General features: G+C 36.2%; 2 protein-coding genes across 9 annotated transcripts in view; one reads left to right on the plus strand and one right to left on the minus strand.

The window, feature by feature from the left end:
- Window positions 1–25,066, plus strand: part of TMA16 (translation machinery associated 16 homolog) — a 29,757-nt gene extending 4,691 nt beyond the window's left edge. Inside the window, exons 3-9 of one of the 3 annotated variants that reach the window (XR_002046030.2) lie at window positions 3,924–3,961; window positions 4,747–4,831; window positions 5,956–6,104; window positions 11,489–11,531; window positions 12,883–13,065; window positions 16,576–16,641; window positions 17,124–25,066. Coding sequence is in view for 2 of the 3 variants with exons in the window: in XM_019287175.2 (XP_019142720.1) it covers window positions 3,924–3,961; window positions 4,747–4,831; window positions 5,956–6,104; window positions 11,489–11,531; window positions 12,883–13,054 (487 nt within the window). In the remaining variant the exon portion in view is untranslated. Of the gene's footprint in view, window positions 1–3,923; window positions 3,962–4,746; window positions 4,832–5,955; window positions 6,105–11,488; window positions 11,532–12,882; window positions 13,249–16,575 lie in introns of those variants that run through there. The other 2 variants (XM_019287175.2, XM_010401396.2) reach the window with 2 other exon arrangements.
- The window catches only part of MARCHF1 (membrane associated ring-CH-type finger 1), a 231,093-nt gene continuing 224,724 nt past the window's right edge, over window positions 18,950–25,318 (minus strand). For all 6 annotated transcript variants that reach the window (XM_039550600.1, XM_039550598.1, XM_039550599.1 and 3 more), the window contains one exon: window positions 18,950–23,099. In XM_039550600.1, the coding sequence (XP_039406534.1) occupies window positions 22,798–23,099 (302 nt within the window). In that variant the 3' untranslated portion in view covers window positions 18,950–22,797. The remainder of the gene's footprint in view (window positions 23,100–25,318) is intronic.

Raw genomic sequence — 25,318 nt, forward strand, 5'->3', positions numbered from 1 at the left:
CTTATTAACTTTCCTACAGGATGGAGAAAAAAGAAATAACTGCTGTGAATGTTCCTTTTTATGTTATACAGGAAGGAAAATTGCATTAAGTTATGAGATGCATATTCCGGTATCTTTTGCCCAAACTAGATAAAATAAAAGACATTATCCACAAGGAATTTCAACACTTCAAATGCAGCACTGGGAAAAAGGAGGGAGCAATTCTGCATTAAGTTGCAGAAGTCTTTTACAGCCTCCATTGTCCACTCTTCACTGCAAGCATTCATAACGAAATATGACAGCAGTTATAAGTTTACTGTTCAGAAACTGTGACTGCACTATGAAAGACCAATCCTTAACCATAATAAGAGGAGACAGACCAATTGCTTTTAGAAAATTGGCTACAATCTTAAGTCATCTTGTTCACTTGAATTACACCTTTTGCTTGCCTGCATCCCTCTCCTCTCAGTTCTCTTCAAGGTCTAATGAGCAGCAACAACTTCCAGTGTATTACTACCAGTTTATTCTCTCTTAATCTACATGCAAGTCCTTATTCCTTTAGGCAGCTTGTTTGATCTGTTAAATAATTACATGGCTGTTCTCATGAGACAGCAATAGCTGCCTCACTGGCAGTAGCAGAACACTGACTTTTCTACACTTAAGGAAACCAGACCATAGTGGGAAATTCATGGAACTTCTGTAGTAGTGATGAACCAACACCAGTCATCTTTTGCCTGCAACTGCAGAAATACCTATCTGGTTTTGGTAGCTAAAGCAAACCTAACACTGGAATTTTTTATCTGTCATTTTCCCCTCCGAGTCAAAATAGACCCTTTCTATTGTGCATGCATTATAAATTTCTCAGGAGTCAGTGCATTTTCATTACAAGTAAGCCTGTCTAAAACTGACATGCTCTGAGATATGAGAGCTAAGGAGTTTTTACAGTGATGGGGCGTGAAGTTACCTTTGGGAGTAAGCAATAACCTTACAATGTCTCCTGGTATAGCTCTTTGTTTGGTTGGTTTTCCTTGGGTTTTCCCTTGTCTAACCTCCTAATCTCTCTTGGCCCACTATGCTTCTACTTGCATTCTGGCAGCAGTGATGCTATGTGACATGCTCTTGCAGATTCTTCATGAGGAACTGAAAAAATGTTAGCTTTTAAAATCATTTATTTTGCTTATAGAAATAAATGAAGCAAAAGAGAAAAAAATTAATTCTTGTTGGTGCCTTAGGATTTTAGCTTTTATATTTTTCATATCCTGTAATGCTTTAGTATGTAAGTCTAAAACTCCATATAGCCTGTTAGCTACTGTTCTCCCATTTTGGTCAGAGAAAACAGATCCTTTCTAGGCCTGAAACTCAAGGACACCTTACTGTCTCAGGCCCCAAAATATGTAAACAAAAATGAATTAAGGGGTGAAAAAACTTGGGGTAGTGACTTCATTACGTGAAATTGTAATTGGAGAATTAACCCCTGATATGCAAATGGACCAAACCTACGAAAATATGAAAACCCATGACTCGGTTGTCCATTTTGGGTGTAGCCCCGGAGGGTTTTGACTGCTCAAGGTGTACCTGAAGGGCCTTCAATAAATATACCTGCTTTTATTCTCTTGTCTAGCTTCTTTTTTTAGGTAGCCCCATCAAGGCATCAGTGTAGAGGGATTTTCATATGGAAAATGCTTAACCCAGCTAACAAAAACAGACATGTATGGAATATTATGAAAGGTATTTAGCAGTCTGAAACAATGAAATACGTCTTATCAACCATTAATTTTTCTTTCTTTCGTAGTGAATAGCCTATCTTAGTTTTCAGAGCCATAGGTGGCATTTGTATGTGTGGATGTTACCAGGGAAAAATACTGAGTTTGTAAACTGATTTGGGAAATACTTATTCATTGTTAGTATTTAGAGTAGAACAGTTGAATACAGTATCACAGATAAAGATCTGCTGAAGGAACAGGTAGAATTTACTTTTTAAGTACCTAGTAGACATCAAGAAAGCTACTTATTTTTATTAGTAATCAGTGCCTAAGCAGAGGATTTCTGGGAGGTGGGAGAAGGAGAAAATCATCAAGAGACAACAGCCTGCCACAAGATTGTATCCTTGTCCTTCCCCTGAGCAAAAGCTATTACTCATTGTGTGGAAGGAGATGAGAGGAAGTTTCTTTGACTCACCTGATTTGATTAGCCTCACTGCTAACACTATTGTCTTGTAGCAGTCACTGAGGTGAGGTTTTTGTGAAAAGTACAATAAGGAAACATCCAAGCCTATCATTCATTATTTCTCATACTGAAAGTAGCTGTGTGCACCAGGAGACTGAAGGTTTTTCTTCCATAAGAAAATGGTGGTTCTATACTTTGCTGCATTGATAAATAAATGTTTTAGTGACCCTAGCAGGTGCAAATGGCAATCTGTAGGATTTCAGAACATAGATGCATGACATGATTCTGTTTAGGCAGCTTTTCTTGATGTCTGGCAGTGTTGCCATGCAGGGTTCCCAGCAGGGATTGCTGATGTGGAGTTCCACTGAAGCAGAGTATGTGTCCTTTTCTTGGACAGTTACCATCCAAAGCTCCCTGCTGTAAGTCCTCTGAGAATAAAAGCCTGCCCAGCTTTTATTGAAGGCTTTTTCTGCACATGCTGGGGTATCCATAGCAGGAAAAATTTCTTGAATATGTTAGTGGAATTCTTAGCAGCTCCCGCATGCTGTGCGTTTGCTTTTACATGGCTTTTAGACAGTCTTCAGAGGATGAAGTACTTCTTGAAAAAGCTGATATTTATTTAAATAATGTAGGTTTGTGGACAAGTGACACAATATGTTTGTCTCTGGAAAGTAAGGGTTTATCTTTTGATCCCAGATTTTGTGATAGGTGACAGGCTGTGCTCTGAGTTACTTCAGTTAGCTCGAAAATGCTCATTAAATTTTATTGAGTAAAAGGAATTTAATAAAGGAGCACAGTAGCTCTGAACTGTGGTGACTTTTAGCATTATTTATTCTTCGTCAGTTATATCCTTTATGATTTATTTAACCTGTTACCAATTTGCCTATTTTATAATAAAAAGTCAGTTCTATCAGAGGTCCTTGATTATATACACTGAATATGCATAGCTAAGATATTTTTTCCAGTGACAAATTTCATACTTACCCCAACAATGTCTTATTTTCCTTTCTGGAAACAACAGAACATTGCAACATCCTTTGATGCAGATCGAATCTGACACCTTGAGGAGAAAAGAGCATAAGGCACAGGATATCCTGTTGGAGAACTTGCCTCTTTTCAGAACTCCTAATTAGGAGAACAATTAATCCCAAATAAAATTGTGTACATACATCCCATAGAGTACAGCAGACCTTGAGTATTTTGCCAGAGATTGAGGTGGAGTTAAAAGTACTATGAGATAGAGTTGGGGTTTTTTTTCATCTTTTTTAATAATGTTGTTAACTTTGCTTTCTTAACACATTAACTTTTACTGTTCACTAAGCACAAACTTTAATTATTTTAAGTTTTTAGGCAATAGAATGGTATTTTTCACATTGCATGCTTGATTTGCAAGAGTGCAGTGCAGTGAAATCTCCAAACTCATTAAATGTGCCAGAAGAATATCAGAAATACTCAGTGAAATTGTGACAATGCAGCTCTTTGGTGAAATTCCTTTCGTTGTGCTCTGAGAAAAATGTTGCGTCCTTATTTCTTCCAAGAAACTGTTAAGACTAATAGGTAAACGGGACAAATTTCAGATAGTAGTTTTACCAAAAAGTAGATGTTTTGGGTGAAACAGGATAAGTTTTACATTGTTTGGAATTTGTCAAATATTTCCATTTGAAATTTTACCTTGACTTTCATTGTGACTGAAAAAACCCACTTTTTGAGAATAAAATTGAGGTCATTATTTATATGGTACTCATTCCTGGCTAACATATCTGGTTTTTCTCTGCTAGGTTGAAGACTGACAAAGCTTTACGTTTAAGTATTATTGGTAAGCAGAAACTTCTATTACTGAGTACGGTATTCAGCTTCTTAGTAGAGAGTCTAAGTTTTATCAACTTTTTAGATGTCCACTTAGTTTTTTTTTTCTCTATAATCTGATTCTGCAATCTTCAAATAGACTTGGTTGAAATACTGAAATACCTGATGTCTACTTAATATATACAGGATTGAATTTGGGGCTGAGCATAGCTAATCTTTAGTCACTGTGCCCAACAAAAGGGTAATATAGACCAAATTAGTGTTTTGTACATCTGTACACATATTTATTGTATTTGGCCTCCATGCTTTCTATAATTGCTTGTAAAAGAAGATGATATATGTAGGTTAAAAGACACATTATGCTAGCAAGTAAATTCAAAACTTTGAGACACAACCTGGAATATTTTTCTCTTCCCTATGATTTATCTGCACCTTTTCAATTTGATCTGTTTAAAAATTGTGATGATCAGAACTCTTACTCAGCCATTGTGTTGGTTTTTTCCCCTTTATTAGTTTCCTTCCTAAGCAGTTGATATAGTGATATTTTAATTAATTTCCAGTAAAACAAAGCTTAATGTATTTTTTTTTCCTGTGGAAGGTATAAAATAAATCTGAAATCATGTGGGAATGTTTCTATTGCAGCTACCTTCATATCTGGTCCCCACAGTATCAGAGTCTATGATTCCATTCAAAATCTTGAAAAATGGGGGGGCATTTAAAAAACATTGAGAAACTTTAATCTGTATTGATGCTACAGTGGTGATGTAATCATTAATGTTAAGTTTATTCTTGTAGGAGAAAAACTGCAATGGTTTCAGAGTCACCTTGACCCCAGTAAAATCGAGTACACAAAGAAGGAAGCTGGCGAGCTAATTGAAAAGTAAGACTGGTGTTAAAAACAAGATTTAAAAGCTTGACTTGTCTTTAAAAATAATGTTCTTAGTATAAGATCTGCAAAGTGATGATGACTCAGAGGAGGACTTTTTATATATTGCTTTTTATAATATCACGTAGTTGATTTTGTTACCACTGACATATATTGAGAAATGTGTATAGTCATACTAGAATTATTCAAATAAGTCATGTGTTACAGTTTCTTTTTTTAAATCATTGAAGTATATCCCTAGTTTTGTAGTGTGTGGAGGACTGTAAATGATTTGGACAGTAGTAATCACATGCATTTGCTTGTTGCATTATTCTGTGACACCTGAATGCACAGTTTTCACACTACTTACTCCTTTAGTCTCCGATTTTCGTCACTGAGAAGATTAAACACTAGTCAGGTGGGTCAATTTGTAGGGCAGGAACTACCAGATTTTAATCTGATGAGAAAAAACTCAGTTATTTCTTCACTACTGTTCTGTTATTTCTTCACTTCTTCAATGCCTGTGGCTTGTCACTGTTTCTCACCTGCTAGCTAAATAACATGGGATACACACGTATTCTTACCCAGGTGTATTGTATCAGTTTCCTTTAGAAGCTCTGACATATTTCCTACACTGTTCATGAACAGCATGTTCTACATGCTCATCAATGCTAGTGATATTTCAAAGACAATGAAAGCTTACTCTTGGGATTTGAGTTGGAAGTTTGCAAAGAGATGTAGAACACATGCCAAAGAAGAATTTTGCTTTAGAAGATACAACTGAGGTGGTGAAATCCAGCAATTAAAAGTTTGGAATTTAACTCACTCAGATTAAACATGGGTCTTCCAGAGCAGGTGAATTATAACAATGAGGTAGTTTTGTTTTATGCAAACATAGTTAAAGAAAAAAAGGCAAATTAAAAAAAAATTCTTCTGGAAGCCACGTGTGATTTAAAGGAAGTTCCAAATGGAGCTTCCACTTTGAAGATCAAAGTAGTTGTTCAAGTCTAAGAAATATCTCAAATTTAGAAAATAAATTAGGAAATAAATACAATTAGTAAAATAATTTATCAGAGTAATTCTGTTTTGGAATTTTTTGCATGACTGCATCTGGCTATAACGCATTTTATTTCTTTCAGTTACATGTGTCGATTCAATGCTGAATTGGAGCAGATTGAATTACAAAACAGTATTAAAGGCAGACAAGGAAGACAGCATGGTTCACGGGAAACTGTCATCAAGCAGACAATAGAACGTGAAAGACAACTCTATGAGGGCTATGGAATAGGTATGTAAATACATTAGAAAGAATTCTGTGCTCACACCTGCTCACAAGGCCAGAATCTAGGCAAACTTTCTAGGCATTGTCCTTAGTTTTCTCTTTAAAGAAATTAACTAAGTGCCAGGTGCTTATGCCTTGCAGAGTTGTTTGGGAGGAGGGGCAGGGTGAAGAAAAGGAGAAAAAAAGATTGTGGAGGTCTGACATATATTCTGCTTTTGTCTCTGTGCATCTTTGCTAGTACTGTCTTTCCAGTGCAGGCATACATAACCTATTTTTGAAACTAAAGTGAGCTTTTAATGCAGCTGTCTTGAATACAAACTGTTCAGCAGCTTGTTTGGACCTTCATTTGACAGCTGGAACTAGGCTGAAGGGAAGCAGCAATAGTTTGGTGAAATAAGGAAGAAAGACAAAGGGATAAAGAAAGTGCAAAAAGTGAAGAGTTGTTTTGAGGATAGTCAAGCAGTGAAGTGTGTGTGTTTTGGTTTAACCAATGATATACATGTTGAAGCTGAGTGGTGAACTTGGCTTTAATGCTAAAGTATTATCTAGTCATAATCAGTCCTTCTAATAGTAAAAGTATGTCATGGAAGACATGAAAAATCGACATTATTTTGTAGTTAGGATACAAAGCACAGCAAGGTTTGGGTTGTGTATCATATTCCCCTGTCAGCTGTCCCTGCTGTGTCCCCTCCCAGCTCCTGGTGCAAGCCCAGCTCAGGAATAATGAATACATCCTGTTTTCATTGACACCGTTTCCAGCACTAATCTACAACACAGCCCTGTACTAGCTACTGTGAAGAAAATTAACTCTACCCCAGCAAAATCAGCACACCCTGATATGTATTGTACAAATAAAGAAAAAATTATTATTAATGACTTTAAAATTTGCCAGTGCAGCCTGCAGAGGCAGAGAAATTTAGGAATATCTGTATGACTTCATGTGTAATCTTTGATTTCTTAGAAGGAGGGGAAAAAAAGTAATAGGAAAATAGATGCTGTGATTGTCATCAAATAGCTCAGTTGTAGAAAGTATTCATTTTGTTTTTTGCTTTTAAGTTTTAGTTCTTTTTTTCCTTACTGCTTTGTGGAAAACTGACAGAAAAAAGCAGTAGGGCTAGAGAAAAAGATGGCAAATGCACAAGCACAACATAAAAATAATGAAGAAGCTAGAGATATTGTAGGCAGAATTGGAGGTTATTATAGAATTAGTAAGTAAAGCATTCAGAGAGCACAGTGCAACTTCACATATTAAATACACTTTCAAATCATTCATTATTTGTTATCACAGCTGCTGCAGGTTTTGCTGTCTGTCTAGGACAGTGTTCATTTAGAGAAAATAGTTGCTGCTAAGTACTATAGCAACTAAATACTGTAATTACAGATGGGCATAAATGGAAATCAGCTGGAAACAGTGCTTTTATGCCTCTAGCTCATTATTAATCCTGGAAGCTTTAGTGTGTGGAGCTTCTATAACTGACTTAGATTTGTTGGGCTCCCCCCCAACCCCCCATTCTTGAACTCAGTTATTTCTTGTATGTGTGTGCATTTGCTATGAAGAGACTGCATAATATGTATTCTTTTCATTTAGGGAAGTCTACTAAAATTGGATGCAATCTCTTTATATCATAGAATCAATTAAGTTGGAAAAGACTTCCAAGATTGTTAAGTCCAACCTTTGACCAAACACCACTGTGTCAACTAAGTGCACCACCATGTCAACTTAATAGCACCAAGTGCCACATCCAGTCATTTCTTGAACACTTCCTGGGCTGCTGATTCCTCCGCCACTTCCTTGGGCAGCTCGTTCCAATGCTTAACCACCCTTTCAGTGAAAAAACATCTGTCCTGATGTCCAGCATGAATCTTCCCTGGGTGTAGCTTGAGGGCATTTCCTCTTATCCTGTCAAAGATACATGTAAATGAAAAACTAATTCTTTATAAAACGTAAAAATTTGTTTACAAAAGTGGTAGGCATCCTAAAATATATAAATTTTAGTCTTTTTTAAACAAACAGTAGCTATACAGGGAACATTATCAGTGAGACTGTTGAGGTTTAGCAGCTCCTTGTCCTTACTCCTCAAATATATCTACCATAGTTTTACTGCAGTTTTCTTCCTCTTGTTTTCATTTTTGTGTTTGTGTTTTTTGTTTAATCTGGTCTTACATGTTTATAGCAAAGCTGTTGAAAGGCAATGCTAGATATTTATCTATTTATTTGTAACCCAGAGTTAGCATGCTTTCAGTGGAAAAGCATCATAATTACTTCATCTGAATATCATCCATTTTTGATAATTTGCTTCTAATTACCTTGCATGTTCTCTCAGACGCATAATATTAATCTTGGGGGAAAGTGGCTTTTAAAACGAAATACCTTTATTAGTTAGTTCTGGAGGCTTCACATTACAGGGAAATCAATTTAATTCAGATGAAAGCTGTATCATTTCCATGTATCTGCTAATGTAATTTCTGTTACTGTTTGTTAGCTTCTGTTTTCTGTAGTGAACATTATTGTACAACTGAACGGTTCTTTGCCTAAAGAGCATCTACATTTTCCTTCTTTTTAACAGGCTGTTTGTTCTTCCTCAAAAGAAAGAAAAGTAGAACTGTCTGAAAGGGTCAGAAACATTAAAAAATGTTTACTTAAATCTTTCACTGTGCCTTGTTAGGACTACCAAAAAACAGAGGCTAGACAAAATTAAGAGAATAAAAGCAGTTATATTTATGGAAGGGTCTTCAGGTACATTAGGGCAGACGAAGCCCACCCAGGGGCTACACCCGAAATGGACGATGGGGTCACGGGTTTCCATACTTCTGTAAGTTTGGTTCATTTGCATATCGGGGGTTAATTCTCCAATTACAGCTTCAGGTAGTGAAGTCACTTAACCCCAGGTTTGCTCCCCCTCAACTCACTTTTGTTTACATTTCTCAGGGCCTGAGACAGTAAGGTGTCCTTGAGTTTCAGGCCTAGAGAGGAATTGTTTTGTCTGACCAAAATGGGAGAGCAATAGCTAAAACTGTATAGGGAGTTTAGAGTTATACACTAAAGAATTACAGGATTACAGATATATGAAAAATATAGAAGCTAAAATCCTAAGGCATCATCACTGCTGTTTTGCTAAAGCACATAAATTGCTGAATACTTAAGTCTTAGAAAGGCCAGACAATAATCTACTCCCCCTAAATACTGTCTTCATTTCTTTCCCACTAACTCCTGCGCCGTATTTCTTACATTTTTTTCTATCTTTAGTTCAGAAAAACATGTTCCTGTGACTTCACATTTTAAAGCAAATGAAGGAGTTCACAAGCAGCAGCAAAAACCATGGCATCAGTGCATGCTAAGGAGATGCAGCTGAGTTGGACAGGAGTTATTAATCCAGCATAATTTAGAAAATCAGTTACTGTGCTGTATATAGTTTATTTCTACACACAGTTCTAATCTTAATCTGGCAACTCAGTAGTTTTTATTGTGTAACATATTGCAAACACACATGTAAGTGCAGATTAAAAATTTTGCCACTGCCAAAGCAGTAAAGATGAATTCAGTGCCAAATCTTGGTTCGTCACAGAATTTTCTCTCTTTAGAGTGCCTGCTTTCTCATGATGTTGGTGAGCCCTGGATGATGGGCTAGATAAAACTGTTAGAATATTCCCTTTGGAAAAGGTCCTGCATGACTTAAACCCATTAAATGTTTAAAAAAAAAAAAAAGAGAGAAAAGCAAGTGAAAGGGCTGGATTTGAAAGTCTTGTCATTTAGTCCTGGTTTGTCTGACAAGAACACTGAACTGTATGTTGAATCAGTGCTTTGATAAAAGGAACAAATACAAATCTCAGCGTGGTGCCACTTCTGCCAAACTCACTGTTTACATCACTACATGCACTACTAGAGGCAAACGGAGTAGCATTGATTGCATCTTGTAAAATACCTGGGAGAAGGGAAGAACTTCTTTCTCTTGTGGAAGTTTGGATGTTCCAGCGTTTGGCACTGTGCTTGCCATGAGTGCAGTTCAAGGGACTGCAAAGAAAGCAAGAGCAACCATGGCTTTGTTTCAAGGCTTTATTGAGAAGGATGGACTTAACGTGGCATGGATGTTTATTGAAACCAAGGAATCAGCAGACTAAAAAAGCATTAGGGTAAATGTTTCTTTGCCTTGCCCTGCTCAGCTGTGAGCAGTATCACCTCCTCTGTTTTACCGAGAAGCAGTCTGCAGAAATCACTGTAATTGTTATCAAAACATTTTGCACGTTCTATTGTTCTCCAACTGGTAACTTTATAACCAAGTGTGAAAGGAGGGAATAGGTTTCTGAATAGTAAGGACTGCCTGGCCACAAAGATAAATGACAGAGGTATCATCATCCTACGTTTTGTAGGAGCAGAATCATCCATAATCCTGCATTGATAGCATGATCTCATTTATTACTCTAAGACTTGAGAAAATTAATAGATGAACAAAGGCAGAACTGTTTGTTCAAGGACAATATAAAAGTTGCTGAAATGTCACCATTTTAAGAGGTAAAATAAAGTGGATTTAATGTTACAGAGGTAGAAAACATCTGTCTTGTTGAGAAACCTGCTGGCTGTGAAATCTGTCCAGTTCATAGACAGTAATGAGGTGTTCTATACTGTGGAAAGATGTCAAGGCTCCTAAGGCATAAATCTCCATAAATTAGTGGTGATATTAAACATGGGCCGCTTGCAACACTGCAGGACCGACCAAGAAAAGAATGACACTGAATTGAGGCAAAGCAGCTTTGGCATCCTATGTAAAAATCTGCCTAAATTTATATGTTACACATCTAATGGGAAGATTTTGGCTACTCCAGGAGGAAAAAAGCAAAATGGTCTGTCCCACAGGTCTCAATACAAAACATTTGCCTTTCTTTTTACTACCAAAGGTGGTACAGATTTATCATGAGTATATGTACTTATTTCTGTTAATGGGGAAGACTGAAAACTTTCAGTCATTAAAATTATTGGTGTTTGTTTCTGTTCAACCAAGATGAACATGAACTACTGAGAGGAGACAGATGCCAACAGTCTCTATAAGTGTTCTGTTGCATTTACTGCAGTATTTAAAAGGCATTTTCAGTAACTGGAATGTTAGTTTCTCTGTGTTCAGTACTTTATGTTATGGCCAGGCCCTGAAGGTGAGGGTAACTGAGATTCTTGCTGATAGATCTCTTGGGGCAGATTAGAGTGAAACAACACTTAATGAGTGGTGGTTTTGTATACATATGGATGGCAGGTTTCTTTTAGAACAATTTGGTTGCAATGGAAAGGAGGTATGTAGCCATTTTGGTTAGAGGCCATTTAGCTCACATTTCTTCCTTTGAAATGAAACTCACTTGAATAATGTAACAGATCTAATAGAAATTAATTTCTTTCCTATTAGAAATCCCAGACATTATGAACAGAAAGCATCTTAAATTTTTCAGGTAATTTTTTTTTATTATCACTAATAATCTGTTTATGCAAAATAGTGTTTCTGAAGTTCACCTGTTGTATGTCTCTTTTCATAAAAAAAGGAACTGATGCAAAACTGCCAAGGAATTTGTCATTTGAAAAAGCAGAATAGGTATGGCATTACTATTTTGGCATTTCGTAGCTGTTACAAGCGCAACACTGGTGATAGTTATTAATTAAAACATTGGAAGATTTAGAGTCAACGGTTAGAATGCCATTTATTTAACTTAAGTAACTTTTTTTCTCATTATCTTAGATAATATTTTACCTAAAATGCTGACCTCAGCTGTTCACAGTAATTTTGGTATTGTGCATGTACTAGTTGAAAATCTTCAATGAATGTACAACTAGCATGCAGTTAAAAGATCCGGGAGCTGTGAAACTGGCTCATCTGGGCCAGCATGTTGGTATGTCCTGGCAATAGACTGCATGAACATTTTTGCTGACAGCTCTATCAAATGAAATACATGAAAAAAAAAATATAAGAATGCTTATGTTGCAAAGAATGATATATCACTGACTCCCAGGGGTGGTATGTAGCCAGAAGGCATACATACAGGATGTTGGAATAAAGCCAGAAATCCCAAAGAAAGACTGTTGTATTTATAAATATGCAATTGACTTCTTGAACTGGGACATCAGATAGGAGTGTTGTTGTATTGCCTTGGTAGAGCAAAAACATATCTTACAATTGGCAAACACTGTCTTTGCCCTTGGGAAAAATTATCCATGAAGTGCACTTACTATAATCAAGAAAGCATTCTATTAAGTGAGTACTGGGTTTGACTTATGTTTAAAACAACCTTTTCTCCTTCATCCAGCCTTTGGAAATAACACACTGACCATGTGAATTAATGCTAACGAACACTTTGTGTTCTCTTGAAGTCAGTCATACAACGTGTTAACATTTACCATAAATCATGAGGGACTCATGTACATGTGATATTACATATGTAAATCAAGCATCCAGATGAAGAAACTCTTCTGACCTGCTTTTCTGTTGCTTACCAGACTGCAAGTTGAATGAGACAAACCTAAAAGCAGGTGGCCAAAAGTAACTGAGGATACAATAAGTCTGTGGGAATAAAGTGAACGATATATTTTTGTTTCAGAATATCACATCTGAAAGTACGTATTTCTTCATAGAGAAATTACAGCTTCTGTAGTGTACAAAATCAGGTGAAATCTGTGGTGCTTATTCATACCACAGTAGGAGAGAGGATAACTTAGAAAAGCAGCCTCACTGAGGATATGTGAGTTAACTCTGCCATTCCTTCCTTTCTGTTGGTAATTGGTTTTCATTAGTTTTTTTCTCTCTCTAAGAGAATGGGATGGTGATCTGAGGAAACTCCCAAACATCAAAATGAAAAAGCTCTCAGCTAGGGATGCTGCCTGCAGTCATCCTAAGGTGATAGATGAAGAAGCAAAAGAAGACTTGAATGAAGGAGAAGAGGTGGGCCCTGAGGAGCACCAGCTGATTCAAGAGCTGAAATAGTGAAACAAATTGTAAGAAACATATTTTAATTATCACTGGAAACAAAAATAAAATTTAACTATATTTCTAAAGGCTTTGCTAGTTGCTTTTTTAATGATTTGTGTACCTGTGGTAAAGAGTAAACATTATTACTGGGTAAAGCTGTATATTTTTGGATAAAAATTTTTTACTATAAATAAATACTTAAAATCTTACTTGTGTAAGTTTATATCTTGAAATCCCAACTAGATGAGTACCTTTTCTCTGCCTAGATTCAGACTGGAATACTTTGTGGTCAGAAATCCTTACCTTTTTGTGGTAATTGCAATAATCTGCTAAACATGAGGAGCTCTTCTCTTGTACCGTCTTTTCTTTGAGAGTCTATGTCAGGATCATAGCTGGAAATGCTTCAATAAGATAAGGTATTTTATGTTTTGTCAAGAGATTTTGAAAGAGTTGCTGTCCTCAGCAATCTGTATTGCAGAATTCAGATCAAAAGCCATTCAAAGTCCCTACAGTCTGTTTTTAAATATATCTTAGTCCATATTCTTTTTCCAGCCCGTCTGTTGAGAATTAAATTGAAGCTGCTCAGGACTTTTCAATAGCAGGCTTGCTTTATGAAGCAACTCTTTAGATGCTTTTAAATGTGTCTTTCAGGGAAGTTCGTAGCAGATCATCACTTTAAAAGCTGTAAAGTGAATAAAAATCAGAGGAAGAAAGGGCAAGGGCAGAACTAGGGATAATTTCACAGCAGGCACTAAGTAGGAGATCTCACTGTATATTAGGTTGTCTGGGCACAGAAGTCACAGTTCAGCTGAACTGTTTGCACACATGGTAGTAGTCACAGCTCAGATGCCTGTAAATTATGTGGAAATAATTGTTCCTGGTGGATGATCTTTCTAATATGTGATCCCTAGTACACTCCTGTGTGCTAAACAATCAAGTCTTTGTCATAGTAAATAGTTTCGTGGGTTTCCCAGATTTCCTTTACAGACATCCAGGTGTGTATTTTCATAGCTGTGCAGCAAGAGTTACTGATGAGTGTTAAGTCTGTTATTATGTATATGAAGTTCTTCCCTCTTTACAAATAGGCTTGTGCTATCCTTTCACGTTTTAGGAAACCAATCTGTTTAGGTTATACAGAATTAACAATTGTCCTTAAATTAATCTAAAGAGAAACCTGAATAAATTTAACAGACTTGGAGCATGGGTGGGTGATCTAATTCATCTTCAGGAGGACTGCAAGTCGTAAACCTGACTCTATGTCTTACCCTCTGACACCAGGCACATCTCCAGGCCATCACATCATTGCTTTGTGCTTGTGTTTGAGAGATAAGTGTGCGAAAGTTCAGGGCAGGGCTTTGATATTTTTATGTCTTTGTTAAATTGAGCTGGGTGGTGGAATTTATCTTGTTTTGATTTATAAAACTTGAGGTGTTAAACTGTGGTAGAAACTCAGCCAGGGTAATTGGACTGAATTAAAATTGTGTATGTGGTTGTTTCAGTGCTTTGACAGATTTTGCCTTTTAAAAGTTCATTTTGAATTCTTGCTTGTATACAAAGTCTGATGTTTGAAATTGCAAGTAGAAACATTGAGTCACTTTCCCATGACATTCTGTAAAATACGGATCGAAAATGAGCAGATAATAACTGGAAGGTGTCATAGTAATTACAGTATATTAGGCTGACATCCTGGTGAATGCTTCAAAAAGATTGTCATGCAAAGTTATGAAGAATGATATATTCTATATTCCTTGAAACAAACCAGTAATAAGATGTTTTAAAAATTTGGTTAATGTGATAGTCAAATATTTGAAATTATGTTTTTTTTAACATTTTTCATTCAGACCACAAGAACATGTTTATAGATCAGACCTTTTTGACTTTGTGGATTTTCTCCCTTGAAATCCATATATTCATTGCTTGTTTAGCTGGCTTTTAAACTCTTTTGTTAACCTACTGCACAAGTAATGAAAAAACAGTGTCTGCATGTGAACTTTTTACACTGAATTATCAGAAAAAATCACATGTAGCTGTCAGGTATTCATATTTGAATTGCAAATAATCTAGGCTTAAACTGATGATGTGCAAGACCAATTTCTCAGATGAGCTGTTGCAGAATACTAATGTGGCAGTGGGAAAGAACAAAAACCCCCAAAGCCATGTATGTATGTATGTATGTATTTATTTATTTATAATTTCTGTGCTGAGAGTTTTTTGTCCTGGCAGAACTGGAGTGGGGGGCATGTAGAGAGAGTTTTTTGCCTCACAGATGAGCTGCTGGAATCTCTTCAATTAATTTCATAAACCAGTCATGCTTTATAGCCAGCTATTAGAATTTTGTATGTTGATGAGTTTCTTCCCTACAGGTGAAAAAAAGACGAATGCTCTCAGGAGTTCTGAATTGTTATTCTGTTTCTTTAAAATCTAGAAAGTAGATGCTGGTAACAGTGGGAACGCGAAATGGTTATGTGATGTTCTCTGTTCTCACAAAGGTGCTGTGGAGAATACCTTAAAATTCTGTTGTTTTGGAGCTAAGGATTTCAGATTTTAATGTTTAGTTCTGTGTTATAATTCTCTGTAATTTACAGGTCTTTTTTTCTAGTAAAGGATTAATTTTAGAGATTTCTTGATTCTAACTTGTCAGGTACTGTTTTGTAATGTTCCTGTGTTTTTTTAGTTTTCAACTCAAAGCTGTAACAGTTAAAATTCATGTTTCTTTAATTATCAGAGCTCATATTAAATATACAACACTTCAAACAAAAAAGTAATATTTTTACACATAAAGTCACTTTCATATAAGAAGAGGGTTTTTTTAGTGTACTTTCCAATTCGTTGCAGTGTTCTTACTAGGTTATACTTTTAGTTCAGCCAGCCTTGGAGTAGAGCTAAGACTTCTCTAAGGAACTGGCAGAATTACATTCAAACTTTCAGTAGCAGCTGAATTGTTAGTTGTGAAACATACCCTATTGATGGTCTCAGCTGGAAAGAACCAGCTGACTGTAAGTCCAGTAGAAATAATTACTTTTTTCTTTCATAGTAAACAAATCAAATGTGATTTAAGAAAAAGAAAAACCAAAGCCAAGCAGAAGATGCTGATGTTCTGAAAGCTGGTTCTAGGCAGGAAATGTAAATTAATTAATTTACAATTCTTTAGCATTGGAAACAAATTAAGCCATTCATAAGGGAATATACTTATAGAGTGTCATGATTTTTTGTTTGTCTTTCAGTGCAGTAGCATATTTACTCATCTCTGTGATTACACTGCCATATGTGAGGACAGAGTCTGGGGATCAAAAACGTGTATATTAGAGTTTAACTTTTTTAAAAATGGGGTTTGCTAGACACCTGGCAGATAGGAAAGGGTAGTAAAAAAAAAATTTTTTTTTCTCATCAGAAGAAGTTCTCTGCTTAAGGAACCTTCCAGGTTTAGTTTTCTAATAAAGGACAATAAAATGCCTGCAGTACAGAATTATGTCAAATGGGCTTCTTCGGTCAGTCTCAGAATGATACAATGCATACATTATCTTTCTATCTTATAGCTCTTTCAAGAGTAAAAATTCATTATAGTTGGATTCCAGGCTTCCCCAAAAGAAGTGTTTCAGAAGGTAAGAGACTTTGCTCATGTGGTGTTGTGATTTATGCACTACAGTTTAAGCTGTTGTCTTAAAAACAGCTGGTAAGGTCCTGTGAGAGTTCCTGTAATGAAACTGAAAATAAGCTGATGGTGATATACTTACCATAGTGGTCCTGTAATCAACTTCCCTAAGCCTTGACTGCTGGATTGGAAATACTGTCCAATTTCATTAAAATGGAGGGTGTAATATGTAACTAGTTACCTGTTACAAAGGAAAAATAAAACTAATCAAGTTATTAGACTAAAATGACAGCATTACTTTAAAAATGGAAGCATTTTCTAAATAAAGATGGAAGCATCCTACTAATGGCAGCTCTCACTCGAGTTCACATAATTAACCAAGGCAGTACCATGCTGATTTGAAAACTGATAAAGTGATAATGCCCATTGCTAAGATACAAAGTGCTCAAAAAATCTACCCATACTTTTTAATGAAATACTCTTTTTCCCCAGCTCTCAAAATTTGGTAGCAAACTTAGAGGTAAAGTGGCACTTGAAGATTCATTAAAGCCTTTGCCTGAATTTCTAGACTGATTTGTTCTTTTGACTGTATCTTCGGGGCTCCTGTGAGTAGCAGTCTTTCTTCTGTGAGCCGTGAACTTTTTTCTGAGTTTAATATGACCCCATCTAAATCTTGCTACTTTGCTTTTCACTTCTGTGCTGTTTGTGTGCCATTATTAAAGTTTGTTGATCATGTTGTTCGCCACATTCCCAGGCATGTGCATACACAGATGTAGTGATCCATGTTTCATTATAGAAGTATTTCCTCAAATTATTAGTAATTTACTTAACACACTTAAAAATTGCTGTGACCTTTCTTCTTTGGTTTTTATTTGGAATAGTGCTGATTACTGTAGTATTATATCTCTTATCTTTCAGGTGTTTAAAAAAAAAAAAATGAAGTCTTGTGTTTCAGTTAGTATTTGTCCCAGAGCCCACATTCTCCGGCAGACTGGAATCATTCTGTTCTCAATCAAGGTTATTTTCTTAGCTCTGTGTCATAGGCAGTGGAAATGTGCTACACCAGTCAGTATTTTTGGCAAGTTTTTTGACAATTTCTTTGACTTTTAGGAAAGCTCATGCAGAACAGCCTTAATATTTTATTGGCTTGGATGTGTGTACACGGACATCAAACTGAACAGAAACATGTTTTGTGTTCTAATGGTACCCTTCATAAGAGATTCAAACTCTTGTGTGCAAAGAAAAAGGGCATAGGGACCCACACCTCTACTCTCTTAATTCTGAAACCAAATTTGGCTCCACTTTTCCATATGCTAATAAACAGAAATTAATATATCTTTATTACTATAACTTCTTTGGTTATGCTGTTTCTTTGGTATTGTATCTTGAATTGTGAATTCATTTTTATTTACATAGTGAGCTAGTTAGGGCAGCTTTAAGAAAGTGAACAAATGGTTAGCCTTGGATGTAGGGAATGAAATTAATTAGAACACTACTTCTGTGTTTTGAACATATATTCTTACCAATCATCAGCCATATGATGACTTATTCCAGCTAGAATTGTGGTATTTTGAAACTTAGCCCACTGTCTCCCCAGCTGGCCATCTAGGAGAAAGGTATGGGGTAGGTGGATCTGTAGAAAACCAAATTTGGACCTTGGTTGGAACATTCTGTTTTAGTCAAGGTAAGATATTTTCTTTGGTTTTACACTTCAGAAAATGTACAGGCTTTTTTATAATGCAAACATGTAATATTCCTTTTCATTTTAAAAAATGTCCTTAGGGTTTTTAAAAAGGAGAAAACCTCACCAAGTCAAAGTATAAAATGATACAAAAAGGAACAAGATCCATGCTGACAGTCTGAGCTGGGATTAGCTTTAAAGTACTTAACTGTCCAGTCCATATTTAAAGCTTTTATGTGTTGGACATTCCAAAATCACTGTAACAGTTTGTTCCAAGGCACTGCTTTTCTTAGGAAGCTTTCATCCTCTTACCCTCCTGGAGCTGAAACCCAGTACTAGTTGTCCATTATTCTATGGATGTAAAACCAGTTGCTCTAGGCTTCTTTATAGGGTTGAAGCCTGCAAGCTAAGTAACTATAATTCTTTTCAAGTGTTTTTGTACTACAAGTTATTTTCCTGAGCATTCTGTAAGGCAGGGTACCCAAAAGTAGCCCCTTGCAGCTTAGCAGGTTTATCAGTATTAAGTAAGTAGCAGAATATATTGTTCATCTTTCTTGCAAGAGTGTGGTCTTGCCAATTCATGTTCAGCATGTGATGCTCTATGTAACAAGGTGACAAATGTAGAATACTACAGTGGTTTGAGTAATTTGTTTAATACAAATACATTTTTTCACAACATTAAGCAGATACATTACTTTTGTTTTCCTTGCCTTCTGTCTTCCAGTACACATTCACCCACAAAAACATACACTTTTTCTTTTGCAAAAGAGAGGGAGTTAAACAAGTAACACAAACTCGTAGTTCCAAATATTATACACAGTAAAATACTTTCATCAGAGTGTAAGTTTCATTGCATTATTTGAAATTATTTACTGTTTCTTCTGGAGATGGGGAGTTGTTATTTTTTCTACACAACAAAAATAAACACTACCTTCAGATAGCACTGTGTGAATGGCACAGTTGGACTAGTCAAGAATCTTTGTAATGCTACTGATAGTCAGAAGTGGTATATTTATGCCAGTTTGAAATAAACTTTATAATGCTTGTAACTTAAAAACAGGAAAATAAATGTGCATGTTCACAGGAGTGAATACAGGAGTATCTTGTTTAAACATCCAGATCTGACCTGACACCAAATTACTTTCACCTACCTTTATTAAAACTTTGTTTAAACAAGAATGCAGATTAAGCTGTTCTTGCTAATGGCAGCTCAGAGCCAGGTTCTGCCCTTGTAGGTTTAGCCAGGCCAAATTCCACTGTCAGCATATTTGCCAGAGCTGCACTGTGGCTACACAGGAGTTTGATACAGTTCTTTATTTGAGATGGCATCTTCATTGAAAAGTCTTTAGACTTTTTCTTATAACCTTCAGTACACTGTTTTGTTTAGTTTTTTTTTTCAGGTTAGAATACTGTGGTTAATAAATTAATACAGAAAATTGTACTTTGTGTGGGAATGAAAAAGCATTGGTTGGTAAGGATCTGTCTAGTTTCTCTTATTACTGAAGACCAGAATCCAAGGCATGGTGGTATGAATAGCTCCTTGCCCTCTTGAAGAGGTTGTACCCTGCTTCAGAGACAAATTCCAATCCTGCATGAAATCCCTGAAAGCTCTAGAAAATCCAGTGTACCTAAGAAGAGAAAGGGATGCATGGACTAATGCTGTAATGCTTTAAAAGGTTAAAGGCTGCTTCAAGCCAGCTGAAATCTCTCTTGCTGGTGACTTGTCTCATTGTCCATCTCAACAGTGTCCCATTTTGCTCCTTTTCCTGCTGTCCACATTAAATATTTCCAAGGGAGAGGAGGAATTTCAACTGAAGTCTTTCTCCTTTCTTTTATTTAATTAAGTGTAAACTCAGTTGCATATATGGTTCAGTGCCAGAACAGTGTTTGAAGTTGAAGGCATTAGTATAAAATTTTGCACGTTGTCTTTTGTGTTGCTGACTCTTCAGTATATTTTTTAAAAAATGCAAAATCTTGTTGGATGCTACAGTTCTGCTTTCAGAATCTTCAGGTTTTTTCTTCTTTGAGGTGAATTTTGTACTTGTTCAAGAAAAAAACCCCAATTGAATTAGTCTCCAGTAAACTGACAAAAGAGGGAATAAAGTACTTTCAATGGGGTCATGATGCTACAGCAGTCAAAGAACAAGCTGGCTAAAGAAGCAGGGTTACTTTCACTTAGTAAGAAACTGTTATTTCAGAAAGCTCTTAATTATCCTTCATAATAATGTTCCTTGTCAGTAAATTTTGCCGATTCCTCAGGTTTATTGTAAACATCTTTCCAAACATTCAGATGCAGTTAGTAATTTTAAGTGTCTCACTTCAGATATAATGAGATTTACCTTTCAAGCAGCTTTTTGAAAACCATGTCATTGCAGACTATCTTAAGCATGTGCAGTTACAAGACATTCCTTAGTCATGTCATCATGCTCTGAAGACCTTCTGAAGTCTCCTCCACAATTTTAAATGGAGAAATGATTTGGTTTCTCTTGTTTGTAATTTCAAATAAGAAGCTGCTACAATTGGAAGTTGCAGTTGTATAGTTGGGAAATTATTTTATATAAAAAGTGCGTGCCATTACATGAAGAAATTTCAACATTAATCCAACTCACCTGGAGTAACTTACAGCAAGTATAGATGTATATTAAGGACCCATTCAAGCACCAAGATTTTGTGTCCTGTCTAGCCAGATAACAATCACTTAGTCACAGCCAAATTACAAGAGCAAATCCAATACAAAAGTATATAATAATCTGATTAAAGACACATTTCTTGCTAACACTGCTACTTCTAGTATTCCCTGAGCCTTAAGCCAGTAAACATTCACAAAGGAATACCTAGTATATAAACTCCAATACATCTTAGGCCCAGCAGCCTGGATATTTGCAAGAATGGGATGAATCTGTTATTTCACTGTAAATATGTGAGTGTAGAAAGAGAAAATTTACCAGTAGAAACTTCAAGGCTTCTGTAGAATTCTAGTTCACTTGTAATTGTGGCAGATAGCCCTACTTTAAGTGAATCTCTACTCTCCTGTCCTTATTACTCTGGTTCTTTATTTGCTGTTTTTTGCTTTTCCTCCTTTACTAAATACAATATTAAAAAAAGAACTTCCAACTTTTTTTTTAAATATATGTTCAGGGCCCAGACTCGTCCACACCAGTACGTAACTACTCCAAGTCAATACTTGCTCTTGTGTCCTTGAAGTAAACACCACAGTTTTGCAAAGTGAATCACAAAATTGGTTCTTTATATAATTCACCCTGTTGGACACAGTATTACATCTACATTCATTTATCTATTGCACCTTTTAATGCTATTCACACTTCATTTTTATATGCCAGTGCTCAAAACATGAAGTTAACAACTGAACTGTTGAATCTCTAACACCTTAAGTTTACCTGTACAGAAGGAAACCATTGATTTGGTTTTTTCAGTCAGGAAGATAAAAACTAACTTTTTAGAACAAGGAGATAAAAACTAATGTTTTCTTAAGATACATAGGTAGGTATGTTCTCTTACATCTACCTTTCTGTATCATGAATCTTAAAAAATAAAACCAAAAATAGCTTCCATCTTTACTATGTGTCATCCTTTTCCACACCTTTGATAACAGACGATTTATTTTTGTGTGATTCTGCAGTAAACTGCTTTTTTTAAATTTACAATTCTGCCTCAATACTTTGCATATCCAATTTATGTCTAATTCACTCCTATAAAGTAAAATAAACAGCAGAGCTGCTCTTCTAAATGCATATCGACATACTCTCTCCTTCCTGTACTTACTTCACTGACATTTAAAAAGACTGACTGTAGCTTATGGAGACATGAGTTTATACTGGTTGGAACTGCTTACTTTTCAAAAATTCAGCCATAGTTAAAACCAGCTGGTTCAAATATCCATAGTTGACACAGCTGCCCAAACACTGAGGCTCCACTACAGTCACATGAAGGTGTTACTGTACGAGGCTGAGAGAGCGAGTGCTGCAATACAGCTCTCTGGAATTCTGTTAATGCATATAACTGGACTGGTACCCTTTGAAGCACATCTTTGAAAAGGTAAATAGCAAATACAACTTTTAGTAGTAAACAGATGAAAGGTTTTGCGTTTTCTGTAAACAAAATTATTGTAACAGTTCTGTTTTCTACTTTCCCAGCCAGCCCAGTTAGGAAAAAAAAAGTACATTGTCACATTGGTTTGGCATTGTCTGTTAAACCTGTTCTCTATTGCACTTTCTACACTTCCACTACACTTGCTGACTAGTTGCGAAACTACGTCACGAACGGTCACATTCCATACAGTAACAAGTTGCTTTGCTGAATCCATTTTCCTTGTATGGTTTTGGTTTTTGTACGGGGTATTGTTTTGTTGTTTGGTTGGGGTTTTTTTAACTGAAAAAATGCACAGTCATTTCTACTTTCTTGTAGCACTTGTAGTGTAGCAAACACTACGTCTTACTCTGCGAGGAAGAAGCAATGCTGTCCGTGTCAAACTGGCATGACCTCCGATGTCGCTTCTTCCGCTGCCAGCTGAGAGTTTGTACCTGTCTGTGCTACTGGCACCACCACCGCATCCTTCACCTCCGAGGGCTGAGTGCACGGGGAGTTTTTCTCCTCCAGTTTTTTGATGGTGTCTGGGCAGTTCTGAACAAAGATCACTCTGTTGTAGGCTTTCAACCTGCGCCACAGCTGGACGTAAACCTTACACTGCACATACATGAAGACCAGGCCTCCTGTGAATCCAATGGCCACCACAACGAGTTTTGTCCAAAATGGCCATTCAAGGACACCTTTGAAATAGAAAGTTTGTGTTATATATTGAATATCAAACACTTGAGTTTCAGTAACATATACTGAAAAGAAGCCACTTGCTAAGAATGACCGGGTATGTACACACTGTTGGGGCATGTACACACTTTCTGTGGCTCTAGAAAATAGACAGGGTTTCCTATTCCATAGGTCGGCCAAGAAACTGCCTATGGAATAGGAAACTGCTTCTCACTTTTAACTGATTTTACCCCCATTTGGTCAAACAAGAAGCTCAATGCCACTCTCAGAAGCTTTCCTTCAGGGTTTCTTCCACCTGTTAACATTAAAGATAGGCTGCTGCTGCTTCCGTGGTAATACAGGAAGCATCTTTTTTTTATTAACTGGTATAGGACAGAGAGTTTTGTGTCTTTCATATTTTCCAGGATTGCCAAATTTTCACACTTGAGCTTTCCTAGGACAGAAAGCTCAGCTGAACCTAGACCTGTTTCTTAAAGCAGAATAAATTTATGTGAAACTTGATTCTCTACCACTGGTGCCATATAGATTCTAGAATATTTTAAATATATTTTAAACTGGCTTTTCTATAAACCAGTATAAGGTTTAGCAATTAAAGGGTTTGCATCAAATATTTCGCTAAAGAGAAAAAAAACCCTCAACCCTTTAAATAATTTGAGATACCCATTTAAAAATGGGATTTTTAAACTCAGAATATTAACAAACAGTACTAGTATTATTGAGGGCTTTCAATTTTTCTCCTTCTCAAAATATGTTTTAAAAGTGTTTTTTCTGCAGTGCTTACTGTCTTTGTCTTGGCAATTCCCATTTAAAGGGAGAAAATGGAGAAGAAAATAAACTACATATATGTCCTTCTTACTCCCCCCAAATACACACTCACTTTTGTAAAAGTACTCTCCCCTGCAACAAGCAAATTTTGGGGCAAAAGCATCCTCTGCACAAACACTTACTTCTGCATGTTCTAAGTAGCTTCAGGGCATCTGTCCATTTTTTAGTGTAAAGAATCAGCTGTTACATTTGGCAAATACTGAATGCTATACAAATCATAAATACTTTTTGAGCCTACCAGGAATAATTAACATGATTCTTTTGCATTGTGTGTAACAACAAAAATGCCTGTTAGCTGCTTTGTTATGTAAATTCAGCTAATCTACAGAAATAGCTTCCTACTTGTAATGAGTAGGGTGATGTAGTTGTATTCATAAATAGAAGTTCAAAGCCATTCCTAGTCCTGTCCTGCGGGCCAGGTTTTTTGAGATAAAAAACAAGGTTACCCATTTTGAAAGAATGCAAAACAAGACTTTGTAGTGTGTATTCATCTGTGACTTACTGAGGCTTGTTGCTTATTTTCCTCTCTGAGGCAAGAAAGGCAAGCATCAGGAGTATCATCAAATATTTATCTAACTAGCAAGGAACAAAGCTCCACCTGTTTTGTTTTCCATGTTAACTTCACAATATAACAGGAAGTTAGAGACCTTTGTTCCTCTAGGGTGCTTAAATTCAGTTCAGATCAAAACTCAAAAGCTTTTTATCATCATGATTGCATTTAAGACTAAAGACCAAATAAACTTAGATTTGAAATGGAAAACAGTAGTTCAATTTCAGATATATTTTCCACATATGCTAAGTGTGGCTCCTACTTACGTTAAGCATGCATTTTGTTACACATGTCCAGTTGGATTTCCAGTATCTCCACAGATGGAGACTCCATCACTTCTCTGTTCCAGTGCTTAACCAATAAATACAGCTGGAACATGGACATTCACAGTGAAATTCTGTTTGACAGGACACAGGAATGGCTTTCCATGCTACTCAAGTCCCACATGAAGGACTAACACAACTGGAAAACTGTCTCTTGGAAGTTCATATTAGGAAGCTTGTTAATGAAGCAGCTCTCCTGTACTTTACTTCCTATCTTCCTATCAAGGTTCAAGTGAGTAATATGAATAAATTGCTATTTTAAGGACCTGAACTTGCACTGAGCTGTTTGAATTTGACTCATCTTTTTGCCTGAGCTTTAGAATTACCCAGATAATGGGAGATAACCCAGGAAGAACTGCCGGGCTAGTTAAGCTGTTGTAATGATTACAAGAAGTAGAGTTCTCTCTGCAGGGGCATAAGATAAGATTTTCATACTGACGCATTCAGAACTTCTGCATTAAAGTCTTTGGTGTAGCCATGTGAGCTGTTATTTAAGAACAGAATGGGACTGGTTATAGAGCTG

Source organism: Corvus cornix, chromosome 4, assembly GCF_000738735.6.
Source record: "Corvus cornix cornix isolate S_Up_H32 chromosome 4, ASM73873v5, whole genome shotgun sequence".
NCBI classification, from domain to species: domain Eukaryota; kingdom Metazoa; phylum Chordata; class Aves; order Passeriformes; family Corvidae; genus Corvus; species Corvus cornix.